Here is a 23,972-nt window from a genome sequence, read left to right on the forward strand (position 1 = left end):
GCATGCTTCTATACCTTGCAGAATTATCCACGCTTGTACCATCCTGGGGCTCACACTGTAACTCCCTACACTTCTGTTCTCCTTATTCTGTCTGCAGAGGCACTCTCCATTTCTGACTCGGCCCAGCACAAGCCATACTACTGTAATGGTGTCTCTCTGATCCTGTGTATGAGGCTGCCCTCCCCAGTTTGTGATACTGTACGTGAGTAATGATCCCTCCTCCCGTGAGAACATGCTCTAGCATCCAGCTTTTATGAAGGCAGGGCAAGAAGCCTCTGGAAAAAAAGATCGGTTTGTTCTGCAGCACAAATGCTCATACCAGAGGGAAGATGCTGCTGTTTCCACTTCCCATAGGTTCTGAGCACATTCACAGCCTCTCTGCAGAGACAACTTAATCTCTAGATCTCAAGGCACCGAGTGAAATGTTTTGCCCGGTAATAATGCCAACACTGTTGTATGCATCAGTGGAACGAGCTGCAATAGAGCTCTGGGACACAGAGGGAGGAGGATAAAAACCTTTCATCCTATTAGGAGCTGTGAGGTTCCGAGAGCAGATCATTGATAGCATTGCGTGCAGCTTATCTTCCTCCTCCTCATCATCGTCAACAGAGGCAGAGCGGCTGGCAGCTAAGTGGTGGTAGTTAATAGTTACTGCTCAAAGAAAATAGTGAAAGAGGAGCATAAGAAGAGAGAACTTGATTCTGCGGGAAAGCTCAAAAGGACAAGTTCAGCAAAGACAAAGGGTTTGAATCCTGCCCTCCTTGAGGGCACAAGCTCCTGTGTGAGTGGGTATGAAAAATGAAGTTCTTACAGAAAAATAGCATGCTCCACCAAACACAGGCTAGCTTCTGATTGTGCACAGGCTGTTCCCAGTGCACATAAGTCAGATCATGGCAGTGGAGGAAGGTCCCAGTGCCAGCCTGCAGTAGGCAACTATGCTCTTTAGCAAAACTCCATGGGAATTCAAGGCTCCAGCTAGCTCCCCTCCACCGTACCACATCTATGCTATGGCCTCCTCTTTTCCACTCTGATACCCATGCCAGATGCATCTGGGCAGGACACAGTCTGCTCCCAGCTCCATCCAGCACTGCAAACGTGCAGGGTACAGGCTTACCTCCACAGAAACCTGTGGCAGGAGCTAGCTCTGTCCTGCACTCAACAGGCAGGTCTGTGCTGAACGTGCCCACAGAATCTGCAATCCCCTTGATTGAGGCAAAGGAAGAAGATGCTTTTGCTAGTGTGTGAGCACACAAACTTACCTGTGTCAAGTCAGAAACCCTAATAAAGCATGATTACCATTCTGGTTCAGTCCCAGAGGGTGAGGAGGGTTCACAGTTGAGACTTCTGCTTTCTTAGCTGCAGTAAGTCCCAGTATAAACAGTAAATCTAAATTCCTTGTAAAATTTTAGGGTTTTTTCTTCCTGGGAAATTGGCTTTTTTTTTTTTTTTTGTGCTAAGAGGAGTGAGAGCTGTTACAGAACTAGCTCAAATGCCTTCTCGCATGTAAGGAATTTGTATTCACTGATGACATGAGGTGGTTTGGTGCTTGGGAATTCATTGTTTCCTCAGAAGGGCATTTATTTATCTACTGTTAAGTTCTTGCTTCCAAGCCAGGTAAACTCAGCCCAGGGAATTCTTTGGAGTATTTTAAGATGATTTTATGGTGTTTTTGCTTTGTTTTATTTTTTTTCTAATAGAAACATTATGAGCAAGCAGCATGGCCAATTAAAATATCCTCACTTCAAAACCAAAAATTCTCCTAGATAGTAAAACAACATTTTGGTCTCAGTTTGCAAGCCCAGGGGAGTATTTTGAAAACTTCCTCTGCAAAACACAGAGTAAATGTTACATTTCCCACCTCCAGTCCATTTCCTTGAAGAAAACAAGTTTAACTTTGTTAAGGAGACCTACAGTCTGCTGTACCTGTAAGATCACGGTTATCAGTCAGTACAACTTTGTGGTAGATTTTCCCATTACCACTCCCTGCCCCCTAAACAGGTTTTCTTAGCTGTGGCTGTTTTTTTTTTTTGTTTTTAAACAAAGCAGAACAAAGGCACTTACTGTTATCATGCTTGTGTCCTGGGTAGATAATTCTGAACACATAGTCTGTGGAAGTGTCTTCAGCTGGCATTTCCTCCAAGTCCACTGATTTGTTGCTGTTCCGTTTTCGAAGCTTTGGAAATACCTTACCCTAGAGAAAATAATGATCTCATATGTTAATTCAGCTACCAAATGCTAACAGAGCAACAAACTACCTTGGATCTCTGGCATCTGAAGTCTTACAACTAAGCTTTCTATGTTGGCAGAAAAAAACACTAGAATCACAGACAGAAGGTGGCTTTATGAGTATTAAATGCAGCTTTTCTCTGTGCTTAAAACACAACTTTTTCTTGCAACCCATAGAAGGTGAGCACCAGCTTTTTCAGTCCCTGACAGCAAGTATATCCCAGACCATCAGAGACTCAGTCCCTATAGCCTGCAACTAATACTGACCTTTCATATTTTAATGAGACAGCAGATTCCAGTTCAATGCTCAATGTAGAATGAAGGTATAAACAAACTTTAAGGACAATCTTAACGCAAATGAAACTGGACTAAATAGAGTTTTTTTGCCTTCCACTTTGATTTCCATCTGCTTTATAGTAATGCCTGGACTCTGTGGGGCAGGGTGCTGTTGCACACAGACTATAAGATCAGCCCTACCACAAGCAGCTAATCAGAAAAGGCAGTACCTTGCCCTGTTGGGACCAAAGTGGTGGTTCCAGCTGACCATGAGGCAGAAGACCATTTTCCAGACAGGAAAGAAATGCAAGGAGGTGACCTCCCTGAGGGAAGTGCAGCGGAGGTCTCTGAGTTCCATCCTGACTCACCAAGACTAACGTCCATCTGCTTTCTGCTGCAAAGGAGGACAAGGGGAGTCCACACTGTTACATCATAATCTCTATTTGCTGCTCTTACCTTCTAAGTAAGTTTTATTTATGACCACCTCTAAGTAGATAAGTAAACTTCTAAGTCACAGTATAACATAGGTGGGCTCAGTCCTTTCGACCTAAAGAAGTCCAGGATACAACAAACTGGGATGGGCCTCATGCAGAATCATTAAAGTGATTCTGAACATTAGTAAAATAAATAATAAAAGAATAAGTAAGTATCTGGACATGGGCATAAGCTGACAAAATACGCATAATTTAGAATGAAAATTAGCCTAATGTATATAACAAGCTTTTTTGTCGTGAGAATTAGCAAGTCATATTTGCTGTTGTAAATTCTTCTCATCTATTTCATTGTCACTATAAACTTATCACAAATAATGAAACCTACCCTGGGCATTCTATGATTCTATGATGATCCTCTGGGTATTCTTTCAAGTGTAATTATCTGAATTTTGTGTTCAATTTTCAAAAGCACATAAGTGAATTAGATTCTTAATTTCATTTTCCAAAATACAATGAATGAGGAACATAACTCAGCAGAGTGCTTTTGAAACTTTTACCTCTGATATTTCTCCCTCTATGGCATCTAGAGGCACCTGGTAAAGGGGAGATGTCTCAAGAGCAGGAGGTGTTCCATAGCATGGCAGTGCAAGTTCCAGTCTGGTAGGTAGGTGCTGTGGCAGGACCACCAAGTGTCTGTCATCTTATGCAAACAACAAAAATCATGTTGTGTATACACCTGACACCTGTTACTGAAACAGCCTTCTCAATGAACAAAACCAAAGGATGTTGTATTTCATGTCTGCCACCTGATTCCCTCTTCTCTAAGAAACTGCTGCAAAGCAGTGAGGCATCTGATCAGCCATCTGAGGCATCTGATCCTGGGCAGGCACAAAGTGTTCTGGAAAGGGTCATTCAAATGAGGCAAACAGACCTCAGCAAGAGTTGCAATTGTCCTCTAGCTAGGACTCCAGGTTTTAACACCCATATGCCTGGGCTGGTATGGTTTAACTAGTTGTGTTAATGGCACGGAGGGAAAGTGATCATCCAAGTGGCTTTCATGTATTTTAAAGCAGTATATACAAACTGTCTTTTAAAATAGGCTTTTAGTTCTAAAGGTCCTTTAGTTCACACACAATTCAAATCTGAGTCCAAATAAAACTTCTGTATTTTCATTCTTTGCTCTGTGATTTTGACTTAAAGTTCATAGTAAGGAAAGCAATGGAAGACTTTTCTTCAGCCCCCTCCCTCTAAAACGAGCAGGATGGGCTAGTCTATGGGCAGCTGGTGGCTTGGTGTTACAAGCACTCCATTTCTACTGAGGCTGACAATCCCACTGACAGAAGTTGCTTTTTTCCCCCTGTCATTTTGTAACAGTCCATGGATCGAGGCTCATGCTCACAGAACCAACACATCTACATTTAATAACTGGTGCTGACAGTTTCCCAGAAGTACTGTTCTGCACAGATGACTCAGAAAAAAACAAAGGGCATAGAAAAAACAACAAAGAAAGCAAGTGACAACTGGAGCACTGTTAGGCAGAGAAGATCTTACCAGGTTTTCACTGAAGACATCTGAAGAAGAAAAATGGTCTGCCTCCTTTTGCATTAAATCCCTAACAAGCACCATATAAAATGGTAGCAGCATTAGCAGCATTAACATTAATCTGGCAGGCAGGGGCTTTGAGGGTACCCCCACGAGAAGCTTTATGCTTACGTTGTTGATGGCAGTGGATGCAGACGATCTGGCTGAGCGGCACGATTAACGCGTAGTCCCAGTAAACGCTAAGAGAAAAGGAAAAAGTGCAAGACAATTTTTTTTCTGCATTCAGGAGTGCTTGCAGTTCCAAGCATGCAATAAAGAGAATTTGCTGAGTTAAAAACTGCTGCTAAATGTGACCAGCTGAGGTAAATCAACAGTCAAGTAAAAAAACCAAAGAACTAGTACTCCATAGAAGGTACACCTGGCACCAGCCTTTTCAGAATGGCCTGTTTTTGGCCCCCTTCCCACTCCCACCTCCCCAGGTCAGAACAATGTTCTGGTTAACATTAAAACACACAGGGCACAGACTTTATGGTAGGCTTGTAGCTGGGTTTCAGGGCAGCAAGTTCACTTTTGTCTTGCACACATTATTGCTGGGGCTCAGGCTTACAGATTAAACACTAGAAACAGCTCTGAACCTTTCTGAGAACAACCTCTACAACTTAGTATCAAAAGCAACAGTAGAGGGCTGTTCTGAAGCCCTTCAATTAAATCCATTTTGTTATACTTATGCCATTACTGTCAATATGCAAAGAAATAAACACCACAAATGCTTCCAGTCTTTTTCTGAACGCAGTGACTACCTTTTCTCCAGCTCTGAATCTCCAAGGGTTCCATTCATTAGCTGATTTGGAGTCCATTTTAACGTCAAACTGTCTGCTGACTGGTGAAGTGAGAGATATCCAGGAATCGCCTCCAAATCATCCTTCTGTTTGCAGAAATAAACAGAAAAAGATGATTCAAGTGCACACACAGCTTTTTCTTCTTCTCCTCTTGTTTGTTCACCCCTCCACAATTCTGAGATTTTAATTCCAACCCTCAGCCCACTAAGTTTGACCACATTCTGTACATGTCAGACTATTTTCATTTGGCCTAATTACACTTCAACATCCAAATCCTTCACGACTCTGTCATCCATGCATTTAAATCTTGAGTGCAACAAACATTTTTCTGAGTGAACGCAAGAAATAAGATTTAGCATGACACAGTGATGGAGCACTGAAGTATCCGCCTTAGAGACAAGAACTGAACTATCAGCTTTGTTCTCAATGGATACTACATTATGATATTTATATCTTTTTGTCAGTGATAATGAAGTCAACTTCACAAATTCAGTAACAATGATCATACCGAATCACATATAAAAATAGTAGAGAAAGATGGAAAATTTGGCATCACTGCATACATATCCTTTGTTTCTCTAGTTGCCAGATGACAGAAGTTTCCGTTTCAGTTCAGCTCCCTTCACCTTTGCAAAATGCTTTCCTTGCAGACAAGACACAACCTTAGGCTCTCATAAATGCACAGCTCATTCTGTTTCTCCTTCCATTATGAAATGAGGACCACAGAGATCTAGACTTCATATCTGGGTTTGCTGCACTGGATAGGTTATTGTGACAGTCAATCCTCCAAAGTATCTTTAAAGCTTACTAAGCTTCAAGTCTGAATTCACTTATATAAAGACAAAAACCCCCATTCACCAAATCCTTTCAAGCTGCTTATTTAATGCAACTTAATCTTCCAAATCAACTATGATTTTTTTGTTCTTTAATTGCTTTCAGTGTCCCCCAGGAAAATCTCCATAACTTCTCCAGGGACTGAAGTTAAACCAAGAGGTCTGTAGTTTTCCAGGTCCTCCTCTTGGGCCCTCCTTGTAGATGAGTATAACACTGGGTAGCTTCCAGTCAGCAGGAACTTTTCCTGACTCCCGTGACTTTTGGTAAACAGTTGGAGTCCAGATATAACATCTGCTAATTCCCTCTGTAGTTTGAAGTGAATCCCATCAGGTCCCTTGATCTTACAGAACTGGTCCCTTACAATCTCTGTGACCACACATGGAAAGTCACTGCTCCCCAACTTCTGAAGTCGCAGATACGCAGCAGCTGTGTGTACTGGCCCCAAAATCAGCGTACTTACGGGCTGGACTAAGACATTGTTTTTTCCATATAGGAGATGTGTTCTGGAATTCTGGTGCAAAGATTCCACATACTCTCTTGCTGAAGCAGCAAAGCGATCTTCTGATGTGCTGCCACTTGAATGTCGTTTCCGGATCTAGCAAATACACACACACAGAAACAGTCAAGGCAGATCAGGCAGGATGGGAATGGCTCTACTGACAGCTCCATTCAGAGCAGTTTCTGGGCTGGAATTTCTGGAGCCAAGAAACCTTGCAGAAATTATGCAGGCTGTTCCTCATCCCTGGCCAAGACAGCTCATTTCTTGTGAATTATCTGGTCAAATAACTCACGTTAAAGGCCATATAATTTAGTCCTGGATCTCAAACTTTTCTTAACAGTATATTTGGGCCCAAATGGACATTGGCCCATTACAGAAGAAAAAAAGAAGGATTGTTTTAAATTCACATATCTTCCTTCTGGGATATTTTTACTGTCGATTTGTGCCTTATAACTCTGAAACAGCTGCGCAGAAAATACCTACTCCTAGTGCTGGACGCTTTGAAGGCGAATCTTGGCGGCCATGGACTCCATGAATCCGGTGTCGCTGAACAAGTTCATCTGCTGAAGGGTCTGTCCAGTAGTGATCAGCTGTTTTCAGCTTGGTGTACTCCAGTGCACATGGTCCAACTAAGAAAAGAGCCCAGGACAGAAACATGAGTCTGCCTGCAAATCTACTGAATCTTACACTGCCAGCCTAGTACTGAAAGTGGGATTTCCTTCTAAAACAGATGAATTATTAATTATCACTTAATGATCCTACAGGATCAGCCAGCCCACTATATAGATACTATGTACAATAACATATCAGGTCCTGTTATTAACGGCTGCATGAAAATGTTCCTTTAGTACACAATACCCTGCCACAGAAGCAAGCAAGCTTGCAAGCGTTCCATAAAAAGCCATTTCCATTCTGTCCTCTGATTTAACCAACAATCAACAGTACTGGTTCTACTGCTCTTGAATGCAACAAACACCATCTCCTCTATTGCTCTATTACAGTTAGTCAAACCATGTGCTAGAGATAAGAATCACCTTTTGTACAGTTATAATATAAAATGGTTTAAGAAGCAACTTATTTTCTTTAGGATAAGAAGTAACTTTGCAAGAACTCACCTAGAAGAGAGGCAAGTATTGGGCCACACACAGGATCTGCTAGTAAAGCTTCTTTTTCATAATATTTACTAGGAATAAAAGATTAGAGTCCAGTTAAAAACACTGGCTGTTACTATACCAATAGTATTACTTAATTGGCTTTAAAACTATCATGTTTCTGCTTATCAGAAAATAAGCCAAATAAAGCAAGATGGATAACAACAGAGAAGCTGGATATGCTGCTTTCCTTGTTAAACTGACAACAATTTCTTCAATATTTGGTGCGAGCCGCCTTGGAGTCCAGTGGACACTGACTGTGCGCGGGCAGAAAGCAGAACTACTGAAGTCATCTATAAGGTCAACGTAATAAAAAATAAAAACTGAGGCAAAATGCTCATTTCAAGAGTGAATTTAAACAATTAAATTACCTATACAAAAGGGAAGCTTTTAGAGTTTAGAGTTCTAAGAGCTTTACCAAGACTGAAAATGGAATCTAGGCTGAGCATCCATAGTGCTGCACACATACTGAATCAGAACACATTTTCCAAGCTTGATTTTAGTCACAGTTCTAAAGCAAAAAAAAAAAAAAATTCCAACAACAGAATTTAGCTGTGATTATCAAACACACATTCTCACACAATGGGCAGATAAGCAAACCATCTACCTAAACCACCAGAAATGGGACCAAAGGGATCCAAAACCCATCCTTCCCTGAACTAGACAGGTAGAGAAAGAGCAGTTGCTACTTGCTGATGCATGCATCTCCTCTAAAAGTTGTAATACAGCTTGACTGGCTCACATACTGATCTCCAAAGAATTGTTGCACTAGGTCTGCAAGTATTTAGAAGACTTTTACTACATGGCATGTCCTAAACTAAGGTTCTAAGGGACATGGTTTAATGATGAAACTTGGTAGGTCATACTGATGGTTGGATTTGGTAATCCTGAAAGTCTTTTCAATCAACATTATTCTCTAACTATTCTTTAAGTGCATTGAATTATATTGCAAGGAAGTTATAAGGAAATTAATTTGGCCTATTTTAGACACTTGCTTTAGTATTAATTTCCTAAACGCAGTCAATAACATTGACTAGATCTCCATAGAGCATAAAGGAAGTCTAGAACAATCAGTTCAATTAAAATACCCTCCAAATTTTTATATTTAATAACATTACCGCCATCCCTACTTCTGATCCATATTCTTCCATACATCAGCCACATAATCTCAAGTAAGTCACTTCCTCTCAGTATGAACATTCTGCCTCATCTATTCTTGACACTGAGCTGAAGAGGAAGGAGCTTGCCTTTTGCTAGATCTGTTTACCCAGCACATTGATTTGAGGCTTTAGACACTAATGCAATATAGAGACAAATAACAATTCTCTGCAAGCAATGCTGCCAGTTTTCCACAGAGACCAGGAGATTCACACATTCTTAAAATATATTGTTTATCTGTGAGGAATGTTCTTGAAACACTGTCAAGAACAATGGACTACTACAAAGAGCAGTTCTTGCAGTGACCAAAAGTATTCCCACCACAGCAGCAAGGCTAACTTTAAAACACATAGCCCAAAAATCCAAACACCTAAATTTCTCAAAATGTCACTATCCTCTGCTGTCTCTCCCGCTAGATGGGGCTCAAACTCCAAATCATCTTCCTCAAGATCAGAAGAGCTGAAGGACTTACACATGGAGTGTTGTGACATACATTTGTCATAAAAATGCATAAGCAATATGCTTTATTCACTGCAATTGAGGCTCAAAAATCACTTACATTTAAGGACGTGGCCCTAACTCACTAGCACGGATGGAGAAGCCAGTAGGGTGAATATCCACAGAACATGGAACAACTGTGATCAAATTCTCTTTGTCATATATGGTGAATCATGTGGAAGTAAAAAATAAAAAATAAAAACACCTTGAAAGTATTCAAGTATCAGCAGATGCACCAATACAGAGGATAGAAAATACTTTCAACAAACATCCACACTTTTGATTCTTGTTTTACCTGCAGTTATCAACAATATACTGCACAATCTTGTCGAGCACTTTCTCAATCAGTGCTGTCCGAACCCATATATGTCTGATGGCCTGAGGAGTCAGTACAGGCGTTTTGTTTGTGGTTGATCCCTGCCTCTTGAGGGGTTCCTGCATGTTTGGCTGATTTTTCCTGAAAAAGGACATAAGATAAAAGTTGCCAAAGTTCACAGCCTCTTCTCACTGGAATCCTTCCAGAGACAAATCTACTCAGAGAGGTGCTGGAAAACACAGCACGTGTCTGACAAATGCAGATCTGTATACCAGCTACGTCAGCACTCACCACCTCTGGTTTCAGGATTTCAGTCACGGATTTTTTGAAAATCACAGTTGTAATGAGTGGTTTAGGACACTTCAGTTTTTGGACTAAAATCAGATACCAAGCAATCCCTAAATATAGCCCCAAGCAGGCCTGTAATAGGTACATTGGGTGAGGAAGTCCATCAGCAAAAATATCTTTTGCTTTTGGTGCTTTAGAAAAATCCCAACATTTGAACTTCCACATGCTATATAGGCTGAAGTGAGCAGGCAGCAAATCTATAGCAGACTGCAGCTGTCAAAAAAATGAAAACATAACAAAATGCCAAGCGCAACATAAAGTAAGTTGCATTTGATTAACAGAATTTAGCTTCTTATCAAATAAATCTTCATACTTATTTGGGAAAGCTACATAGAGGATGCTAAAATAAAAAAATAGATTCTTGCCTTCAGATTCTACCATCAAACTCAAGCTAGCCATGATCCCAAAGGGCACAGAGCTGTTTCAGCGCGAAATATTCCTACTGAGACCAGAAGCATGGAGTGGGGTTTGAGATTAACAGAGGCAGAGCAGTTCTACAGAGCTCCTGCCACACCACTGTCAGGCAGTCCTTGGACACAGGCCCATCTTTTTATTCTCTGTGAAGCACCACGTGCAGCTACAGCACCAACTGTGCTGGAGCCTTGGCAGGGAGATCCTCTCTCTTACTTCCTACAGAAAGACAGCAAGACAACTCAAAGATAAGCAACATCAAACTGAGAAACCAGAACTAAAGCAAATGAGCATCCAAAGCCAGCTGGTAGCTTGCTTACAGCCATTATTCCCTGGTTCTTCCTATAATATTAGCCAGTGCTTCAGAAAGGCCAGTGCAGAAATGGGGTGCTTAAAATGCTGTGCTTTAGTGAGCGACAGGATGGCGAGCTGATTAGACAAAGCAGATTCACTTCCCAAGTGCAGATGTAAACACCAGTGCAGGGACTAGCCAACAAGGTGGTCTCTGAGCCATTCCATTCTGTGGAGTTTACTTGCTGCCCAACAAACCATTTGACTCCAACCAGCAGGGGGTCAGTTGCACACTGCCTCAGGCATGCTGTGAGGATGGTGTTTTGATGCAGGAGCAGGATGGGACTGTTCTTTGGAGACCCCAGTGTGCTATGCTTTCTGTCGTTATTGCATAGCTTCAAGTGGTAGAAATACAATTTCGAAGAAAATTCCCAGCAGAATACATTTTTATTTAAGTTGGATACTCCGACATGGTGAAAGTTCACTTCTTAACCTTTCAATTACAGGTGTCCAAAATACATTTGCATACTGATAACGCTCCCTTCACTTCTTTGGTGGTCCACCATACCCAGACTGTGAGCACTCTCTCAGTAACTTTTGTTGCTTTGCATGGATTAGACATTTTAATCCTCTGCACTGTAAGAAGCTGAACACTAAAGGCTCTCTTCCTAACTTCTGTCCTTCTGCTGTCAGCTTGATGAAACTAAAACATCTGTCTTACTTGACACTCAAGATTCAAAGCTTCTGCAAATTTGGCCAAGAAAAAGCCCTCTGTGTTTACCAAGTGATCTCCGTATCCTCTTCATAAATACTGTGTGAATTTTGCTAGTAAACAGACATCATCCTCACCTGCTCTCCACCTGCTGCTGCAGCTCCTGCACTTTCTTGCATATGTCTCCTGCAACTCCGTATGTCTTGCCAACTTTGGTGAACAGTGCAGCTACCTTGTCGGTTCGCAGGAAGCCAGCAGCCCTGCGTTTCAGCATGTGCAGGAGACATGCTTCCACAACACCTGCAAGAAAGGGAAGGAGATACGTTCACGGGCACTCCTGTCCTTCAGCCTTCTCTTGGTGAGTGCTATCTGCTAACACAAACCGGACAGGCGTAGAGACACGAGAACAGAGAGCTGCAGAAAGAAAGACAAACTAGATCTCAAAATCAGATAATGCAAGTATGCAAATAATCTGCAATCACAAGCACCTTGTAAGCTACTGACAGTGAAAGAATTCCAGACTCTACTGAAGATGAAACCAAATGCAAAAACTCCAATGAAATCCTCATGGCAGAACCAATTCAATTCATTTCAGCCTGCCAAGAAACCTAACCTGGTCTCATTTAAACTGCAGCAGGAAAAATAAAAGAAAATGACATATTAATTTAAAAAAAAAAACAAAACAAAACAAAAAAACCAAACACCACCAAACAACCAAAGAAACAAACAAAAAAAAGCTTCCCATCTACAAGCTTTTGAAACTTCACTGCAGATGAGTTGTCCAGTCAACATCGTCCACAAAAGACACGAGGAACAGATCAATTCATTCACAAGGAGGAAAAACCCCAACTAAATGACATCTGCAAGGCGTGCACTCTCACTGAAACCCAGAGGCCTGCCAGCCCTTATAGAAGAGCCTGTGTTCCACACCTGAGCAATGCTCTTCTCGCTTCAATGCCAGCAGCTTATTCTGTAATAAACTGCAGATAGAATGGCCAAGTGAAATTTGTGTTACGAGTAATGAACAGTCCATCTGCTCTGATATACATCACATCTCTTTCAAGATCTGGCAGCTAATTTTGACAGAAGGCAGCATTTTGTTGCACCTTCAGGTGCTGAGCATTTCCTGAAGACTAACGGTACTTAATGGTCTCTGATCCCATGCTAACCAAAAGCCTGTGTCTAAAAAAGACTGTTCTCTCTGCTGAGCCCCTGAAACCCACCCTGACTCCTAGGCAAGACTTAACAGCATATGGACACATCTCCTGCATTTAGCTAATCTAGAAGCTGTTGCAGCAGCCGAAGGATCACGGGATGCGTCTGTATGAAGTTATTACAATGCTTCCTTAATTTCTAGCACTGCTCTCCTATTTCTTTGCTTTGCAAGACTGAATAACTACCTGCTGAATGAATTAAAAAAAATAAAAATAAGAGAAGCATTTTTGAGGTTTCATAACTTCACATTTTGTACATTAACATTCTGGAAAAAAGAAATCTCTAATTGGCTTCCCACTAACATATCTTTATTACAGAAATTAACCCAGTGTGTGTTCTGAAAATATAGCCATTTGCTTTTCAAGTGTGGAAAACAGCACTAGAAAAGAAATGGGAAACATGTTGTGGGATAACAACTATTCTGCTTTCAACTGGGAAGGCAGGTATGTCTTTAAGCTAAGCAATATTGGATAAAATCTGACAAAAGGTAAACTTTCCATGAAAATCCCTAATTTCCCAGTGGAACAGCCAGTAGAATTAAATACTGATGGCTCAGATTGCTCATGTGGCTTTAGATTGTTCATCTAATTTTTTTTTTTAATAAATCAGGATCCAAGTAACTTGATTTAGCAAAATCAAATCTTCTAACTATGCACCCTGAATTGATTCTCGGTAAAACAGAAATCAACATACTCTCTACTCCTCCATCTTAGCCATTGCTAAATTTAATTAAACTGAAAATTCTTCAGAAAAAATTTCACATATTCCCCCGCTGCATCTCCTACATGGGAAAGACTCAACAGAATCTTCCGTTTCACCTGCAAGTACAAGAGATGGGTACTACCTCAGCACTGTCTAATGTGAGACACGTCACATAAATGCTGCTGCTAGGCATGTCAAATCCAGAGGATTGTGATGCACTGTGCTGTGATCAGCTTCAACAGCTGAACAACAGGGACAACTCAAACACAGGAAAACCCCACACACATGCAGCCATCCTCCAGCGAGCGGGGAACCCAGGAGATCTGCAAGCCCATGGCAAGCAGGGCAGCTTGTGCAAATGAAATAGCATGTCTCATGTACTTACTGATAATGAAGGACTTGTTGGGTTTTTTTCTCTTGTTTTGTTGCTGGACTCTCTCAATAAATAAAAGCATTCAAACATTCACAGTACTCAACCGATACCTTCAGTATCAATGCTTCTGCTATTCAAATCCACACCTCCTTTATCCCCAGGACAAATAGACAAAGTTTCTATTGAACTAGAAAGTACACAAAGGAAATATTGACCTATCTATGCTGCTTCCAAATCACTGCAGTCCAAATAAAACCTCACTGAGTGGTACAAGGTATTTGTACACTTTAATACTATCTATCTGAAGAAATGGGGATCCACCTTCTCCTGTGATCCCTCCATTGGTTATTACCCTCCAGTTTCACTTCAAACTGCACCAACAGTTGGAAGAACAGAATATCCTACATTTTCTAAAAGTAGTTTTTACTTTATTTCTCTAAGGTCTCACTGCATCAAGCACTGTATAAATGCATACTGGGACACAAATCACATCCCAAAGTAGGGAACACCAATAACTTCTCCATAATTAGGGCACTACCACAGCTGGCCCCAAACTACTGTGCAATAACTGTCCTGGCACCACTTACTGCTGCTTGCAGGAGGGCTGAGGCTGATCCCAAAGGAGCACTAGTCCAAGAGAAGCAACAACCAAATACTCAGAGAAGACCACTGCCTCAGAACTACCTTGCTTTTTCACCCATACCACAAGCAAAAGCCAAAGAGAGCACCATTCCATGAAAGAAGGGCCAGGAGACACAGGCACATCCCTGCCTGACCTCTCAGTAATCAGCTCAAATTGGCAAACATCTGCTGCAATCAAAGGACATCTGTAGGTGGCAGAGGCAATGCCTGTTTGCCTGCAGTCTTACAAGTTGGAGCCCAGAGCTGATGACATCTCTGCAAGCACGGCTGTTTCTACTTAGAGGAAGAGGGAGCATCTGTGCATTTGAAAGAGAAGCAGGAGCGGGGGCGAGCACCATTTGGTTGCACACAGGGTTGTGCAAGGCCAGGCAGAGTGGGATGGGAACAACAGTGATGATACCAGGGGATGCTCTTCACAGCACAGCCCAAGATCCTGTCTCACAATCATCACAAAGAATCCTAACTCAGCTGCTGTTTTGCTCAGCCTTTCAATTAGAAATAAAGAAAATGAAAAAAAGGCAGCTTTCCAGATGCTTAAAGCAATGCAGTAATAACTGATACCAGATCTTAAATGAAGCAACCTGCCTTTAAAAATAACTGCAAACAAGTGCACTGCTGTTGCTTAGGAAACAGGCTCTCTTCCCACCTTCACTGTATTTTTTTGTTGTTGTTATTTCTTTAGAACAATAAAATATTGATGAAGCAAATTTAGTGAAAAGCATAGCAGGCACAGCTTTAATTACTAATAAATGTTGCAGCTGCCATGGAGGGCAATTTCCACAGTGACTGCCCCTGAAGCTCCAGTATTTAATTATTCCACTGTGACATTTCTCATCACAAGGACTTGGCATAGCATCAGTACCCAACCGACTGCAATACACGCAGAGCAGTTATCTGCAAGGGCAGACATGCTGGAGTTAGCTCCTGGATTGCCTCACGCTATGTGTACCACCAGAAGAGATTAATGCACCACATCCAGTTTTATGTGCAAAGCACCCTGAGGTCCAGGTTTAGGTTTCAGTCCCAGCCACAACGTGTCTCACCTGCACATCACCTCCTTCGCCTCCACCACCAGACTGAGGCCAGCAGTACTTGCTTTCTTCAGCTTTTCACACAGGGCTCCTTTATACAAGAGCATTACTCCACAACAGCCAATTGACTTGAAATTCACACCTGACTTAATCTGAATAAGTTTCAGACACACAGTGGCTTATATCCAGCTAAACTGAGAAGCATTCAAGGAGTGGAGTACATCTTTGAACAGATGCGTTCCTATTCCAACATATGGGACAGGACAGATGTCACCTCCTCAGAGCAGCCCTCTGACACAGCAAGCTGCACAAGAGCTTCACAGCACATTAGGTAAAGAGGTCAGCAGCCTGGAAGATGCATGCAGGCCTTTTTGCTTACTGCATGCCCAGAGGCAGGCACTCATCCCATGGCACTTCCTCAGCATCACTCACATCCACACTCTCCTGCACACACACACATAACCAAGCTCAGACAGAAAGGAATCTTCAGCAGAAACTGATGAACATGCAAAAAATCATTTCAAGCCTCAGAATCTTTTTAAAGACAACAGTGACACTCAGATGTCCCTGCAGAGGGAAATACGAACTATTTGAGGAGCCACTTCTGCCTGAAAGCAAACTGCAGTCTGGAAACTAAAAAGAGATTACCTCATCCTAGAAGTAAGGTGCATATTTTTATCTGCAGGAATGCTGAACAAGCATCCACAGAAAAGGGGGATTCTCCATATCTTTCAGTTTTGAAATCCAGGTCAGATATCTTTTTTGGAAGAGAAGGCCTTGGTCTACACCAGTTACTGATGAACATGATGAACTCTTCCGCCAACATTATTTGCACAAAGTAATTGCAGCCTTGCCAACAGATCCACAAATGTGCCCAGATTCTGCAGCAGACATCACACAACTACCTCAATTACATCCCTTAAGCTCCATGTAGTGCAGCCTGTACACACATACACTTGCCTTTATTTATGTTCACATGCACACAGGTAAAAACTATGCTATGCTCAGAAAGCCTGTGCTCCCTACTGGCACCATAGCTACAATACATGCATGAAAAAGAGAAACAGATCCCCATTATGGGCGCACTGGAGGAGCAGCACTGCTTGGAAGAAAATCTACACAGCTCAGATAATTCTCTTACATCATTCAGCTGACAGCAGCCATCTAGAAGTTCATCAACTCCAGCCAATTATAAGGAACATCCCCTGCAGTATCCACCACTGAATTTAATTAAGTGCAGATATATTACTGATTTACAGAAAAAATAATCCGTCTCCAACAAGTTTTAAAGAATGTCACCTTTTTATGATTTCAACAAGGATGTCTTGCAGTGTCAGATGAACAACTTCCTTTTTTTCCCCCCTTTATTAAGATCTTGACAAGAATTAACAGACTATGAAATAAAAGAGCTCCAGTGATGAGTTTGGAAGTGTGGCAAGCAGAGAAAAGAAGGCCTGTGGAAGGATTACTTACAGGATTAATTTAGGTGAGACTTTCCTTAGTTAAATACCTTGTTTTCATGGAAACTGTGCACAGGCAATAGGATTTATGAGGCTTGAAGAAAATAAGAACAAGTAAGAGGAGGAGGATGACAAAGAAGCAGTAAGATGCTCTTGCTGCACCCACGTAGCCACAGATCTGCCCAGTTTGAAACAAAACTTATCACCAAATTACAGCATGCCATGTCATCGAGAAGCACTCTGTACCTGCACTCTTCCCAGGAAGTAAATGACTGTAGAGGATGTATCCCAACACGCTCCTCTGTCTAAAGAGTGCTGCTTTGGGCATTTTACACAAGAGAGAAAAACAGAATATCAAGAGTGTGCTTAAGTCTCAACCCCCATTTAACATCCTGTCTTCAAACACCAAGGATCACAGACTGTCCAGACTTCACAGGACAAATCCACTCAGGCTCGTGGGGTAGCAGACAAAGATAACAAAGAAAGAGCCATGCTACAGCCAAACTCCAACTCCCTCCTCCCTCACCTGATCTTCAATACATCAGTCATCAAAACCCAAGTCTGCAGCAATCACTGCAACTGAGATTGAAAGATTCCCTTAGACACCAGAAAAAAAAAAAAAAAAGCACCAAAAGCAAGTGGGCCATTTGAAAGTAACATTTTCCTCAGCCATCTGCTGCTGTGATTTAAACATCATAGTATGGGTTATGAATGATGTAAGAATACCTGCAATTGTTTCCTTTCAGGGTTGCAATAATTTTGAAGGTTAAGCACATAAACCTCTGGAATTAAAGAGCTCACAGGTTTCCTAGTAACCTGCCCTGGCTGCTGGTGATGTTTCTTCAATACTGGTAATTATTTCATTTCCTCCCTGGAAGCACAGCAAAAGCAGCAGCTAGCTGGAACTCAGCACTCACACTCAGCGGTGCATTTTAATAGTTAAGTTGACCTAGACACTCACTACCTGCATTGTGCTCTACCACTCAAACAGAACATAGACATCACTTTCACAGTAAGTCCCTGCAGAAGGTGGTGTGGGAATAAAAAGGTATTTAAATGGACAGTCCTCAGTTCTAAAGACAGGCCTGGCTGGGACACATCAGGGATGGAAGTCGGTGGGCACATCTCTTTAAAATCTTTACCACTAAGCTTCAAGGACCCTTCAGAAAATGGAAGTGTTTCCATTAAACACTGTTATGGTGAATCAAAATAACTGAGGTTCCTCTAAATAACTGGATGCACTCTAATTTGATAGCCCAGAGCTAACATAACACATTTAGCAGAGTGCTCTAAAAAGCACGAGAAATTGTATTTCACTTCTAAAAGCACGTGCAGTTCAAAATCTGATTTCACAGCAAAGCTAATATTCACTCTTCTATTTCTCCTCCTTCTAACACTCTGCTCATTACTTAAAAGTGGTCAACTTCGGGGCACAGTCAAAAAGCTTTTAAATTTGTGTGAAAAAATATTTGCCTCCCGTCAATTATGATAGTCTCTCTTAGGGCTAATGCATTTCTGAAATGATGTGGAATCTCTGTAAACTACTTTCAAGGTATTACTCATCACTTAAATTGTTCCATTTGTCTCCAAATAGGAATAGGAACACAGACTCAATTTTTATTACTATTACTATCATTTTTACAACAGACTTGCATTTACATAAATGATTAACTGCGTTTTAAAAGTGTTCATGCCAAAATAATTAAAACAATAAAACATCTGTTTGGACAATGGTTATTTACACCTGTTTCTATGTAAAATACACTTCTGCAAACTAAGAAAAAAAAGGAGTGACAATAGATTTCTTACTTTTCTGTGCTATTCAGAAGCTTCTAGGTACTTTCCTACAAAAGCAAGAGCATCTGTTCCTAGTAGGGCTGATTTCCAGAACAACTACAAATGTGTGACTCCAGCCTGGGAACAGCTTGCTGTGCATCTTAAAAACAAACAAGAGTTTCACACATCGCCACCTTCCAAGATTTTACTGCATGTCTCTGGATATTTGATACTCTTCCGATAGCTTTACCATCTTGAAGTGTCACTGGATAAAAATCTCAGGATATTAAATCTATTTCTATTCCTCAGTTGATTTTATTTTCCTGTCATGAACTGTAATCTAGTCTGGTAATTTAGAGCCATGAAGGAAAATATTTCTGACTCGTGGTTTTTCATTGCTTGGGGCTGGCAGTCATGGCTTTTGGTGACTCTGACAACTGCTCAGATTTCAAGTCTTGAATGAGAAAAAACAGAACACAAGCTCCAACATCACAATAGTCATTAGTTCCTAATTACATATTCTCTTTCAAACACAATTAGCTTTGTGCAAAATGGGATAACAAGTCATCATAAAACTAATGAAGAAAACAATCCCACAACTAACCTCATTTTTGCTGCTATCCCTTTCATACGACAGCAGCCTAGATTCCTAACTAGCACCACCAGGCACTCCTGCACTCCGACATTACTTGTCCCTGAAGCTCCCCAGATACGTGGCCTTGAGTCACCAGCCACACTCATGTTCAAATGCTTCCTGGTCTTCCACTGACAGTTTTGACAAGCAGAAAATTCACTGCTAACTTCACTGAGGAAAATATTGTCTGGGAAAAGTTTGTTTCCAGCTGGAATATTTATCAATTTACCTTTAAAAGCAAGGCACATCTGCTACATTTAATTACTATTATTACAGAAGCAATATAATTTCTGGCTACATACCCCATTCATAAGGCACCAAGCGTGCACCATGTTCACGGAGTGCTTTAAGTTCCTTTTCCAGTAGAAGGCTCCCCACACACATCATTTTCTTTTCCTCCTTCAGCAAATAACACATACGAACGTAGCACAGTGTTTGAGCAACCGGGGAAGTTATTACAGCTCTGCAAATGCAGTACGCAAGCAAAACATGAAGTATATTAAACAAACACAATGATAATGGAGCAGAGAACAGGGAAATAAATCTCCCCTTACTGACCAGCCGAGTAGGTGATGTAGCTGCAATGGTGCTGGCTGTCACCCCCACCTCACCTCCGGCCTGCCCTCCTGCACAGGCAGACCTGGCATTTCCCTGGAGCAGCCACACCATATCTGGACTGGACACAGCATAAGAGACCTCATGGAAGAAACCAGTCCTGAGAGATCCAGACATGAGCTACACACCCTTGACAACTGCAAGAACAACATTCAGGTGAGCCTGTCTTTGGATTTGGTCACAATCAAGGCATTATGCTTGCTGTGTTAAGTTGATTTAAACAGACTTTAATTTCTTTGCTTACAGCATCGCATTACTGTTAGACCCAAAGATGGGCAACCACACACAACGAGACTTGAAGCTTCATGCAGCTGGTGGACAAGCATAGGAAATGCAACGTGCTGAACCAGAAAGCCCTGATTGTTGGTAAAAACACATCAGATAACTACAGAGATATTCACAAGAAAAACTTCCTTTTTCTTCCCTTTTTCCTCAGAAGCATAAAAGCTGGGAAGGACAGGTATTTCTGGTGATAACACCACCACCCCCAGAACCTGCAGGGGAGCTCGTTGGTAGGCAGGATGCAGGAGGACAGCACTCAAGGAACACACAAGGCATGGTCCGTTTGTAACATGATGTCAGCCACTGTTACTAAGGCAACAGCACAAGATAACCTGGGCTGAAAACATCCACATCCTAACAGAAATGCCTGTCCACTAAAGATGTAAAAATTTAAACACAGCCTGCATCATTTCATTATACTTTTCATTATACTCCTGATTAACACCGCATGGGTGAAATCCACCCTAGAGCAACCCACTGTCCTTGTTAACAAATAGAGTAAACTGGGGAAATGGGGAGATGGAAAGTGCAAGTACTGCTTTGTTCTCTCACACAGGGCAGTCGCTGACAGCTTCAGCAAAACACGAATGCACAGCAACAGGCAAGAACTTCCACAGCAACTTTCTCCAAAGGGAGCAGGCTCCTTCCTGCAAAGAACCCATTCACATTCTCCTGGTTCCAAAGTTTGGTTGTCTCATGCATAGGCTTATGCACAATTTCTAACCAAGTATTTCAGCCCCAGATCACTAAGAAGAAACAGGCTTGACAACAGTTGGACATAACAGCACTTCATTATTCCATCCATAAGCAGGCTCCACTTCGTTCTAGCACCTGCAAAGCCCATTTCAATATGCACTTATCCACAGAACCACTACCTAAAATCCTGATGCTGTGTTCATTTTCCCCTTCTGATAGGTATTGGGAATTCTGCTTGAGCAAGGCTCTCAAAACCTGTCTGCATAAATCTCCACATACGCTGTAAATCACATATGGCTGTTGGTTACTCAGCAGCTCAGTTGGTTTCCTCTTGCCAAAATACAAGTGGTTGCTGTAACAGAGGAATATTTCAAGTAGCTGAGCAATAAACTACCCACTTAGCTCACTCTGCCAGTGACACAGGCTGAGCCCCAGCCTCCAAATGTATTAAAGAAGATCTGGAAATTAAAATCTGTGGAAGGTCATCTGTTCCCCAGCTGACCTTGTCAGACTAAGGCATATCTGCTACAGAAGGACTAAAACCCCCATGTACTGTAACAAACACACATTTAAGATCATGGGAAAAGCAGTTGATACTACTTAAGACCGAGCAGTACCTTAGCCATTTAGCATCTAAGAGAGCTAGGAAATTTTTAGTTTTTAGTGCAAGCAGGCATCAAAAATCAACTATCATGTATTTAACAGACTCTTGCTAAGCTCAGCCTTGCAGAGAGTAAAATGATTCACAAGAACTCTATATTTATAAGGAAGACTCACTGAAAATGACTCATATACTGAGCCAATCTAAATTTAAACAGAAGGAAAAAACTTGAAAGCACACGAAACAGAAATTGGAGAAGACAGAGAACTGCATGCACAAGAGAACCCCAGCCAGGAGCAGTTTATCTGCTGCCAAATTGGCTGGAAACAGCTTCTTCATTCAATTAGTTGATGTGATAGTGGAAGTTTCAGCTTCACCTAGATCTGTTTTAGAGATAATTAAGTCCTGCGTTCGAAGGAGCGACCTCTATGCAGCTTAGAATATCTCCTTAGGATAGGTAAGATTGCTGAGTAGTAATAAGACACAGAGTGTTATCAGTTCTTCAGACCCTGCCAAATTCTCAGCACAAACCCAAACAAAGTCACAGCAGGAGGAAGAGATACTTATTAAGATGATTTTGCAGTATTCCTAATGAACAGATCCAAGCAGAAACAGCTGCTGCCCCACCAGCCCTAACATCAACAGCTCAGCCCAAAGGCAGAGGACTGACGCTCACTCGGAACAATCCAGGTTCAGCAGGCAGTCTGCAGCAAGGACACAATGAAAGTTTCTTCACTCGCTCCAATCTCAGACCATTTTCCTGATTTACTCCTTCCTCTGTGTAAGAACACAGCAGAGTAAAGGGGAATACTAAACATAATGACAACATAAATGCAGAACTCAGTGCAGGCTACTATTCTCAGAATTTTGTGAACACGTGCTAATACTTCTTTCTCTAAACAGCCTTACACTTATCACACCTATCTTCAAAAGCAAATTCAATGCTTCTTAACCTCTCTGCTTAGATGATGGCTATTCTCCAGTCATTCTCAAGCACTGCTCTGAATGAAATCTTCAATTTGAAGCATGACAAGAAAGCAGCCAGGAGTTCACAGACCAACACGCCTTTACAATTGTATGCAGCTTTAATTCTCACTAATACCTTGCTGTGATATTTTCCACACACCGAGGTCTGACAAATAGTGCTAAATTCTTACTGGCCCCAGCAAATGATGGCTGGATCACAGAATCAATATTCAAGAGCTCCTTTTCAAGCACGTGAATGAAGAGGCTGTGCCTCCATAGGAGCATCTGGTACAAACTCTCACGGGCTGCCCCCTACTGAGGCTCCTGCAAACGGACCGTTCTTCATCCACCAGTGCTCACAGGGTCTGCTTCACTCTGCATCATGACACACATTCACATCAGCCTACAAAGGCCAGGCAAACAACAGTCAAACTCCATAATTTATTCAGACTTTGATCTTGAGAGTTCTGAAACATCAGCTGGCTTTGATGCACTCTGTGGTATTACCTCCAAAGGAGCTTTATTTTCTTGTTAACTCTTGGTAACACAAGTTCCAAAATACAGCTTTTTCAATGACTTTTTGGGCTGAATTTTGTCAGCTTCATTCGGAGTGAGACATTTTATTCTACAAATACATTGATAGAGTTTACAGAACAAACTGCTTTAACCTGGAAGATAGCTGCCAGAATTTAACCTATGACTGGAAACTTCAACTTTTGCCAGTTATTCTCTGGGTTGCAGCTTAACAGTCACTTATCTCTTAATATATACTTTTAAACTATTAATGCTTCCTAGAAAATCACCTTGTTTTGGCTTTTTGGCTTTGGTATTTGTTTTGGATAATGCTATTTAAATAACTTGCTTTATTATTCATAATGCACCAATGGATGTAGCAAATACAAACAAATGGTAGCACAAGCCAGCATTCCATGTTTTTCTGATACTGAAATCCCAGTATTTTCCTCTCACAGCAGAATAAACAAATCCCTACACAGTAAGAGTATGCAGCATTAATTTTTTTGTGTGCTATTTACCACATAAGGCGATGATATGACTGCTGTCTTCATGTACGAATTTCCTGGTGACTGCTTCTTCCATGATCTGCTTCACCTACAAGAAAGAAGTAAAAAGAAGTGATTTTAAAATCCCAACACAAACAAGGACAGCACTTGGGAGTTTCAGCTCTTTTCAACCTTTGCTTGGCATTTCCCCACTGCTAGAAGATGAATCACTCATGAAAGTTACTCTCTGCTTAGAGGAAATGGTAAAAGGATGCAAGAAGGGAAAGGAAGAACAAAATGAAACACCTTTTTATAGGATGGGGTAAACCACAGGGAGAACACAGATGAGTCTATCTGCAGCAGGCCTCTCTAAAACACTGAACTATTTCAGAGCACTCAGAGAGCCCTCTGGAGAACTTCTTCAGCAGAAGTCAGCTAGTCAG

General features: G+C 41.5%; 1 protein-coding gene across 7 annotated transcripts in view; it reads right to left on the reverse strand.

The window, feature by feature from the left end:
- The window catches only part of SGSM2 (small G protein signaling modulator 2), a 43,409-nt gene that overhangs the window by 14,905 nt on the left and 4,532 nt on the right, over positions 1 to 23,972 (reverse strand). For 3 of the 7 annotated variants that reach the window (XM_052688755.1, XM_052688750.1, XM_052688753.1), the window contains exons 2-12: positions 23,563 to 23,638; positions 11,673 to 11,835; positions 9,753 to 9,914; positions 7,766 to 7,833; positions 7,134 to 7,279; positions 6,612 to 6,746; positions 5,279 to 5,403; positions 4,650 to 4,717; positions 2,733 to 2,896; positions 2,062 to 2,191; positions 517 to 651 (exon numbers count right to left, since the gene is read on the reverse strand). In XM_052688755.1, coding sequence (XP_052544715.1) covers positions 517 to 651; positions 2,062 to 2,191; positions 2,733 to 2,896; positions 4,650 to 4,717; positions 5,279 to 5,403; positions 6,612 to 6,746; positions 7,134 to 7,279; positions 7,766 to 7,833; positions 9,753 to 9,914; positions 11,673 to 11,835; positions 23,563 to 23,638 — 1,372 coding nt within the window. The remainder of the gene's footprint in view (positions 1 to 516; positions 652 to 2,061; positions 2,192 to 2,732; positions 2,897 to 4,649; positions 4,718 to 5,278; positions 5,404 to 6,611; positions 6,747 to 7,133; positions 7,280 to 7,765; positions 7,834 to 9,752; positions 9,915 to 11,672; positions 11,836 to 23,562; positions 23,639 to 23,972) is intronic. The other 4 variants (XM_052688752.1, XM_052688754.1, XM_052688756.1 and 1 more) reach the window with 3 other exon arrangements.

The sequence above is a fragment of the Tympanuchus pallidicinctus genome, unplaced genomic scaffold, assembly GCF_026119805.1.
Source record: "Tympanuchus pallidicinctus isolate F22 unplaced genomic scaffold, pur_lepc_1.0 scaffold24, whole genome shotgun sequence".
Classification (NCBI taxonomy): domain Eukaryota; kingdom Metazoa; phylum Chordata; class Aves; order Galliformes; family Phasianidae; genus Tympanuchus; species Tympanuchus pallidicinctus.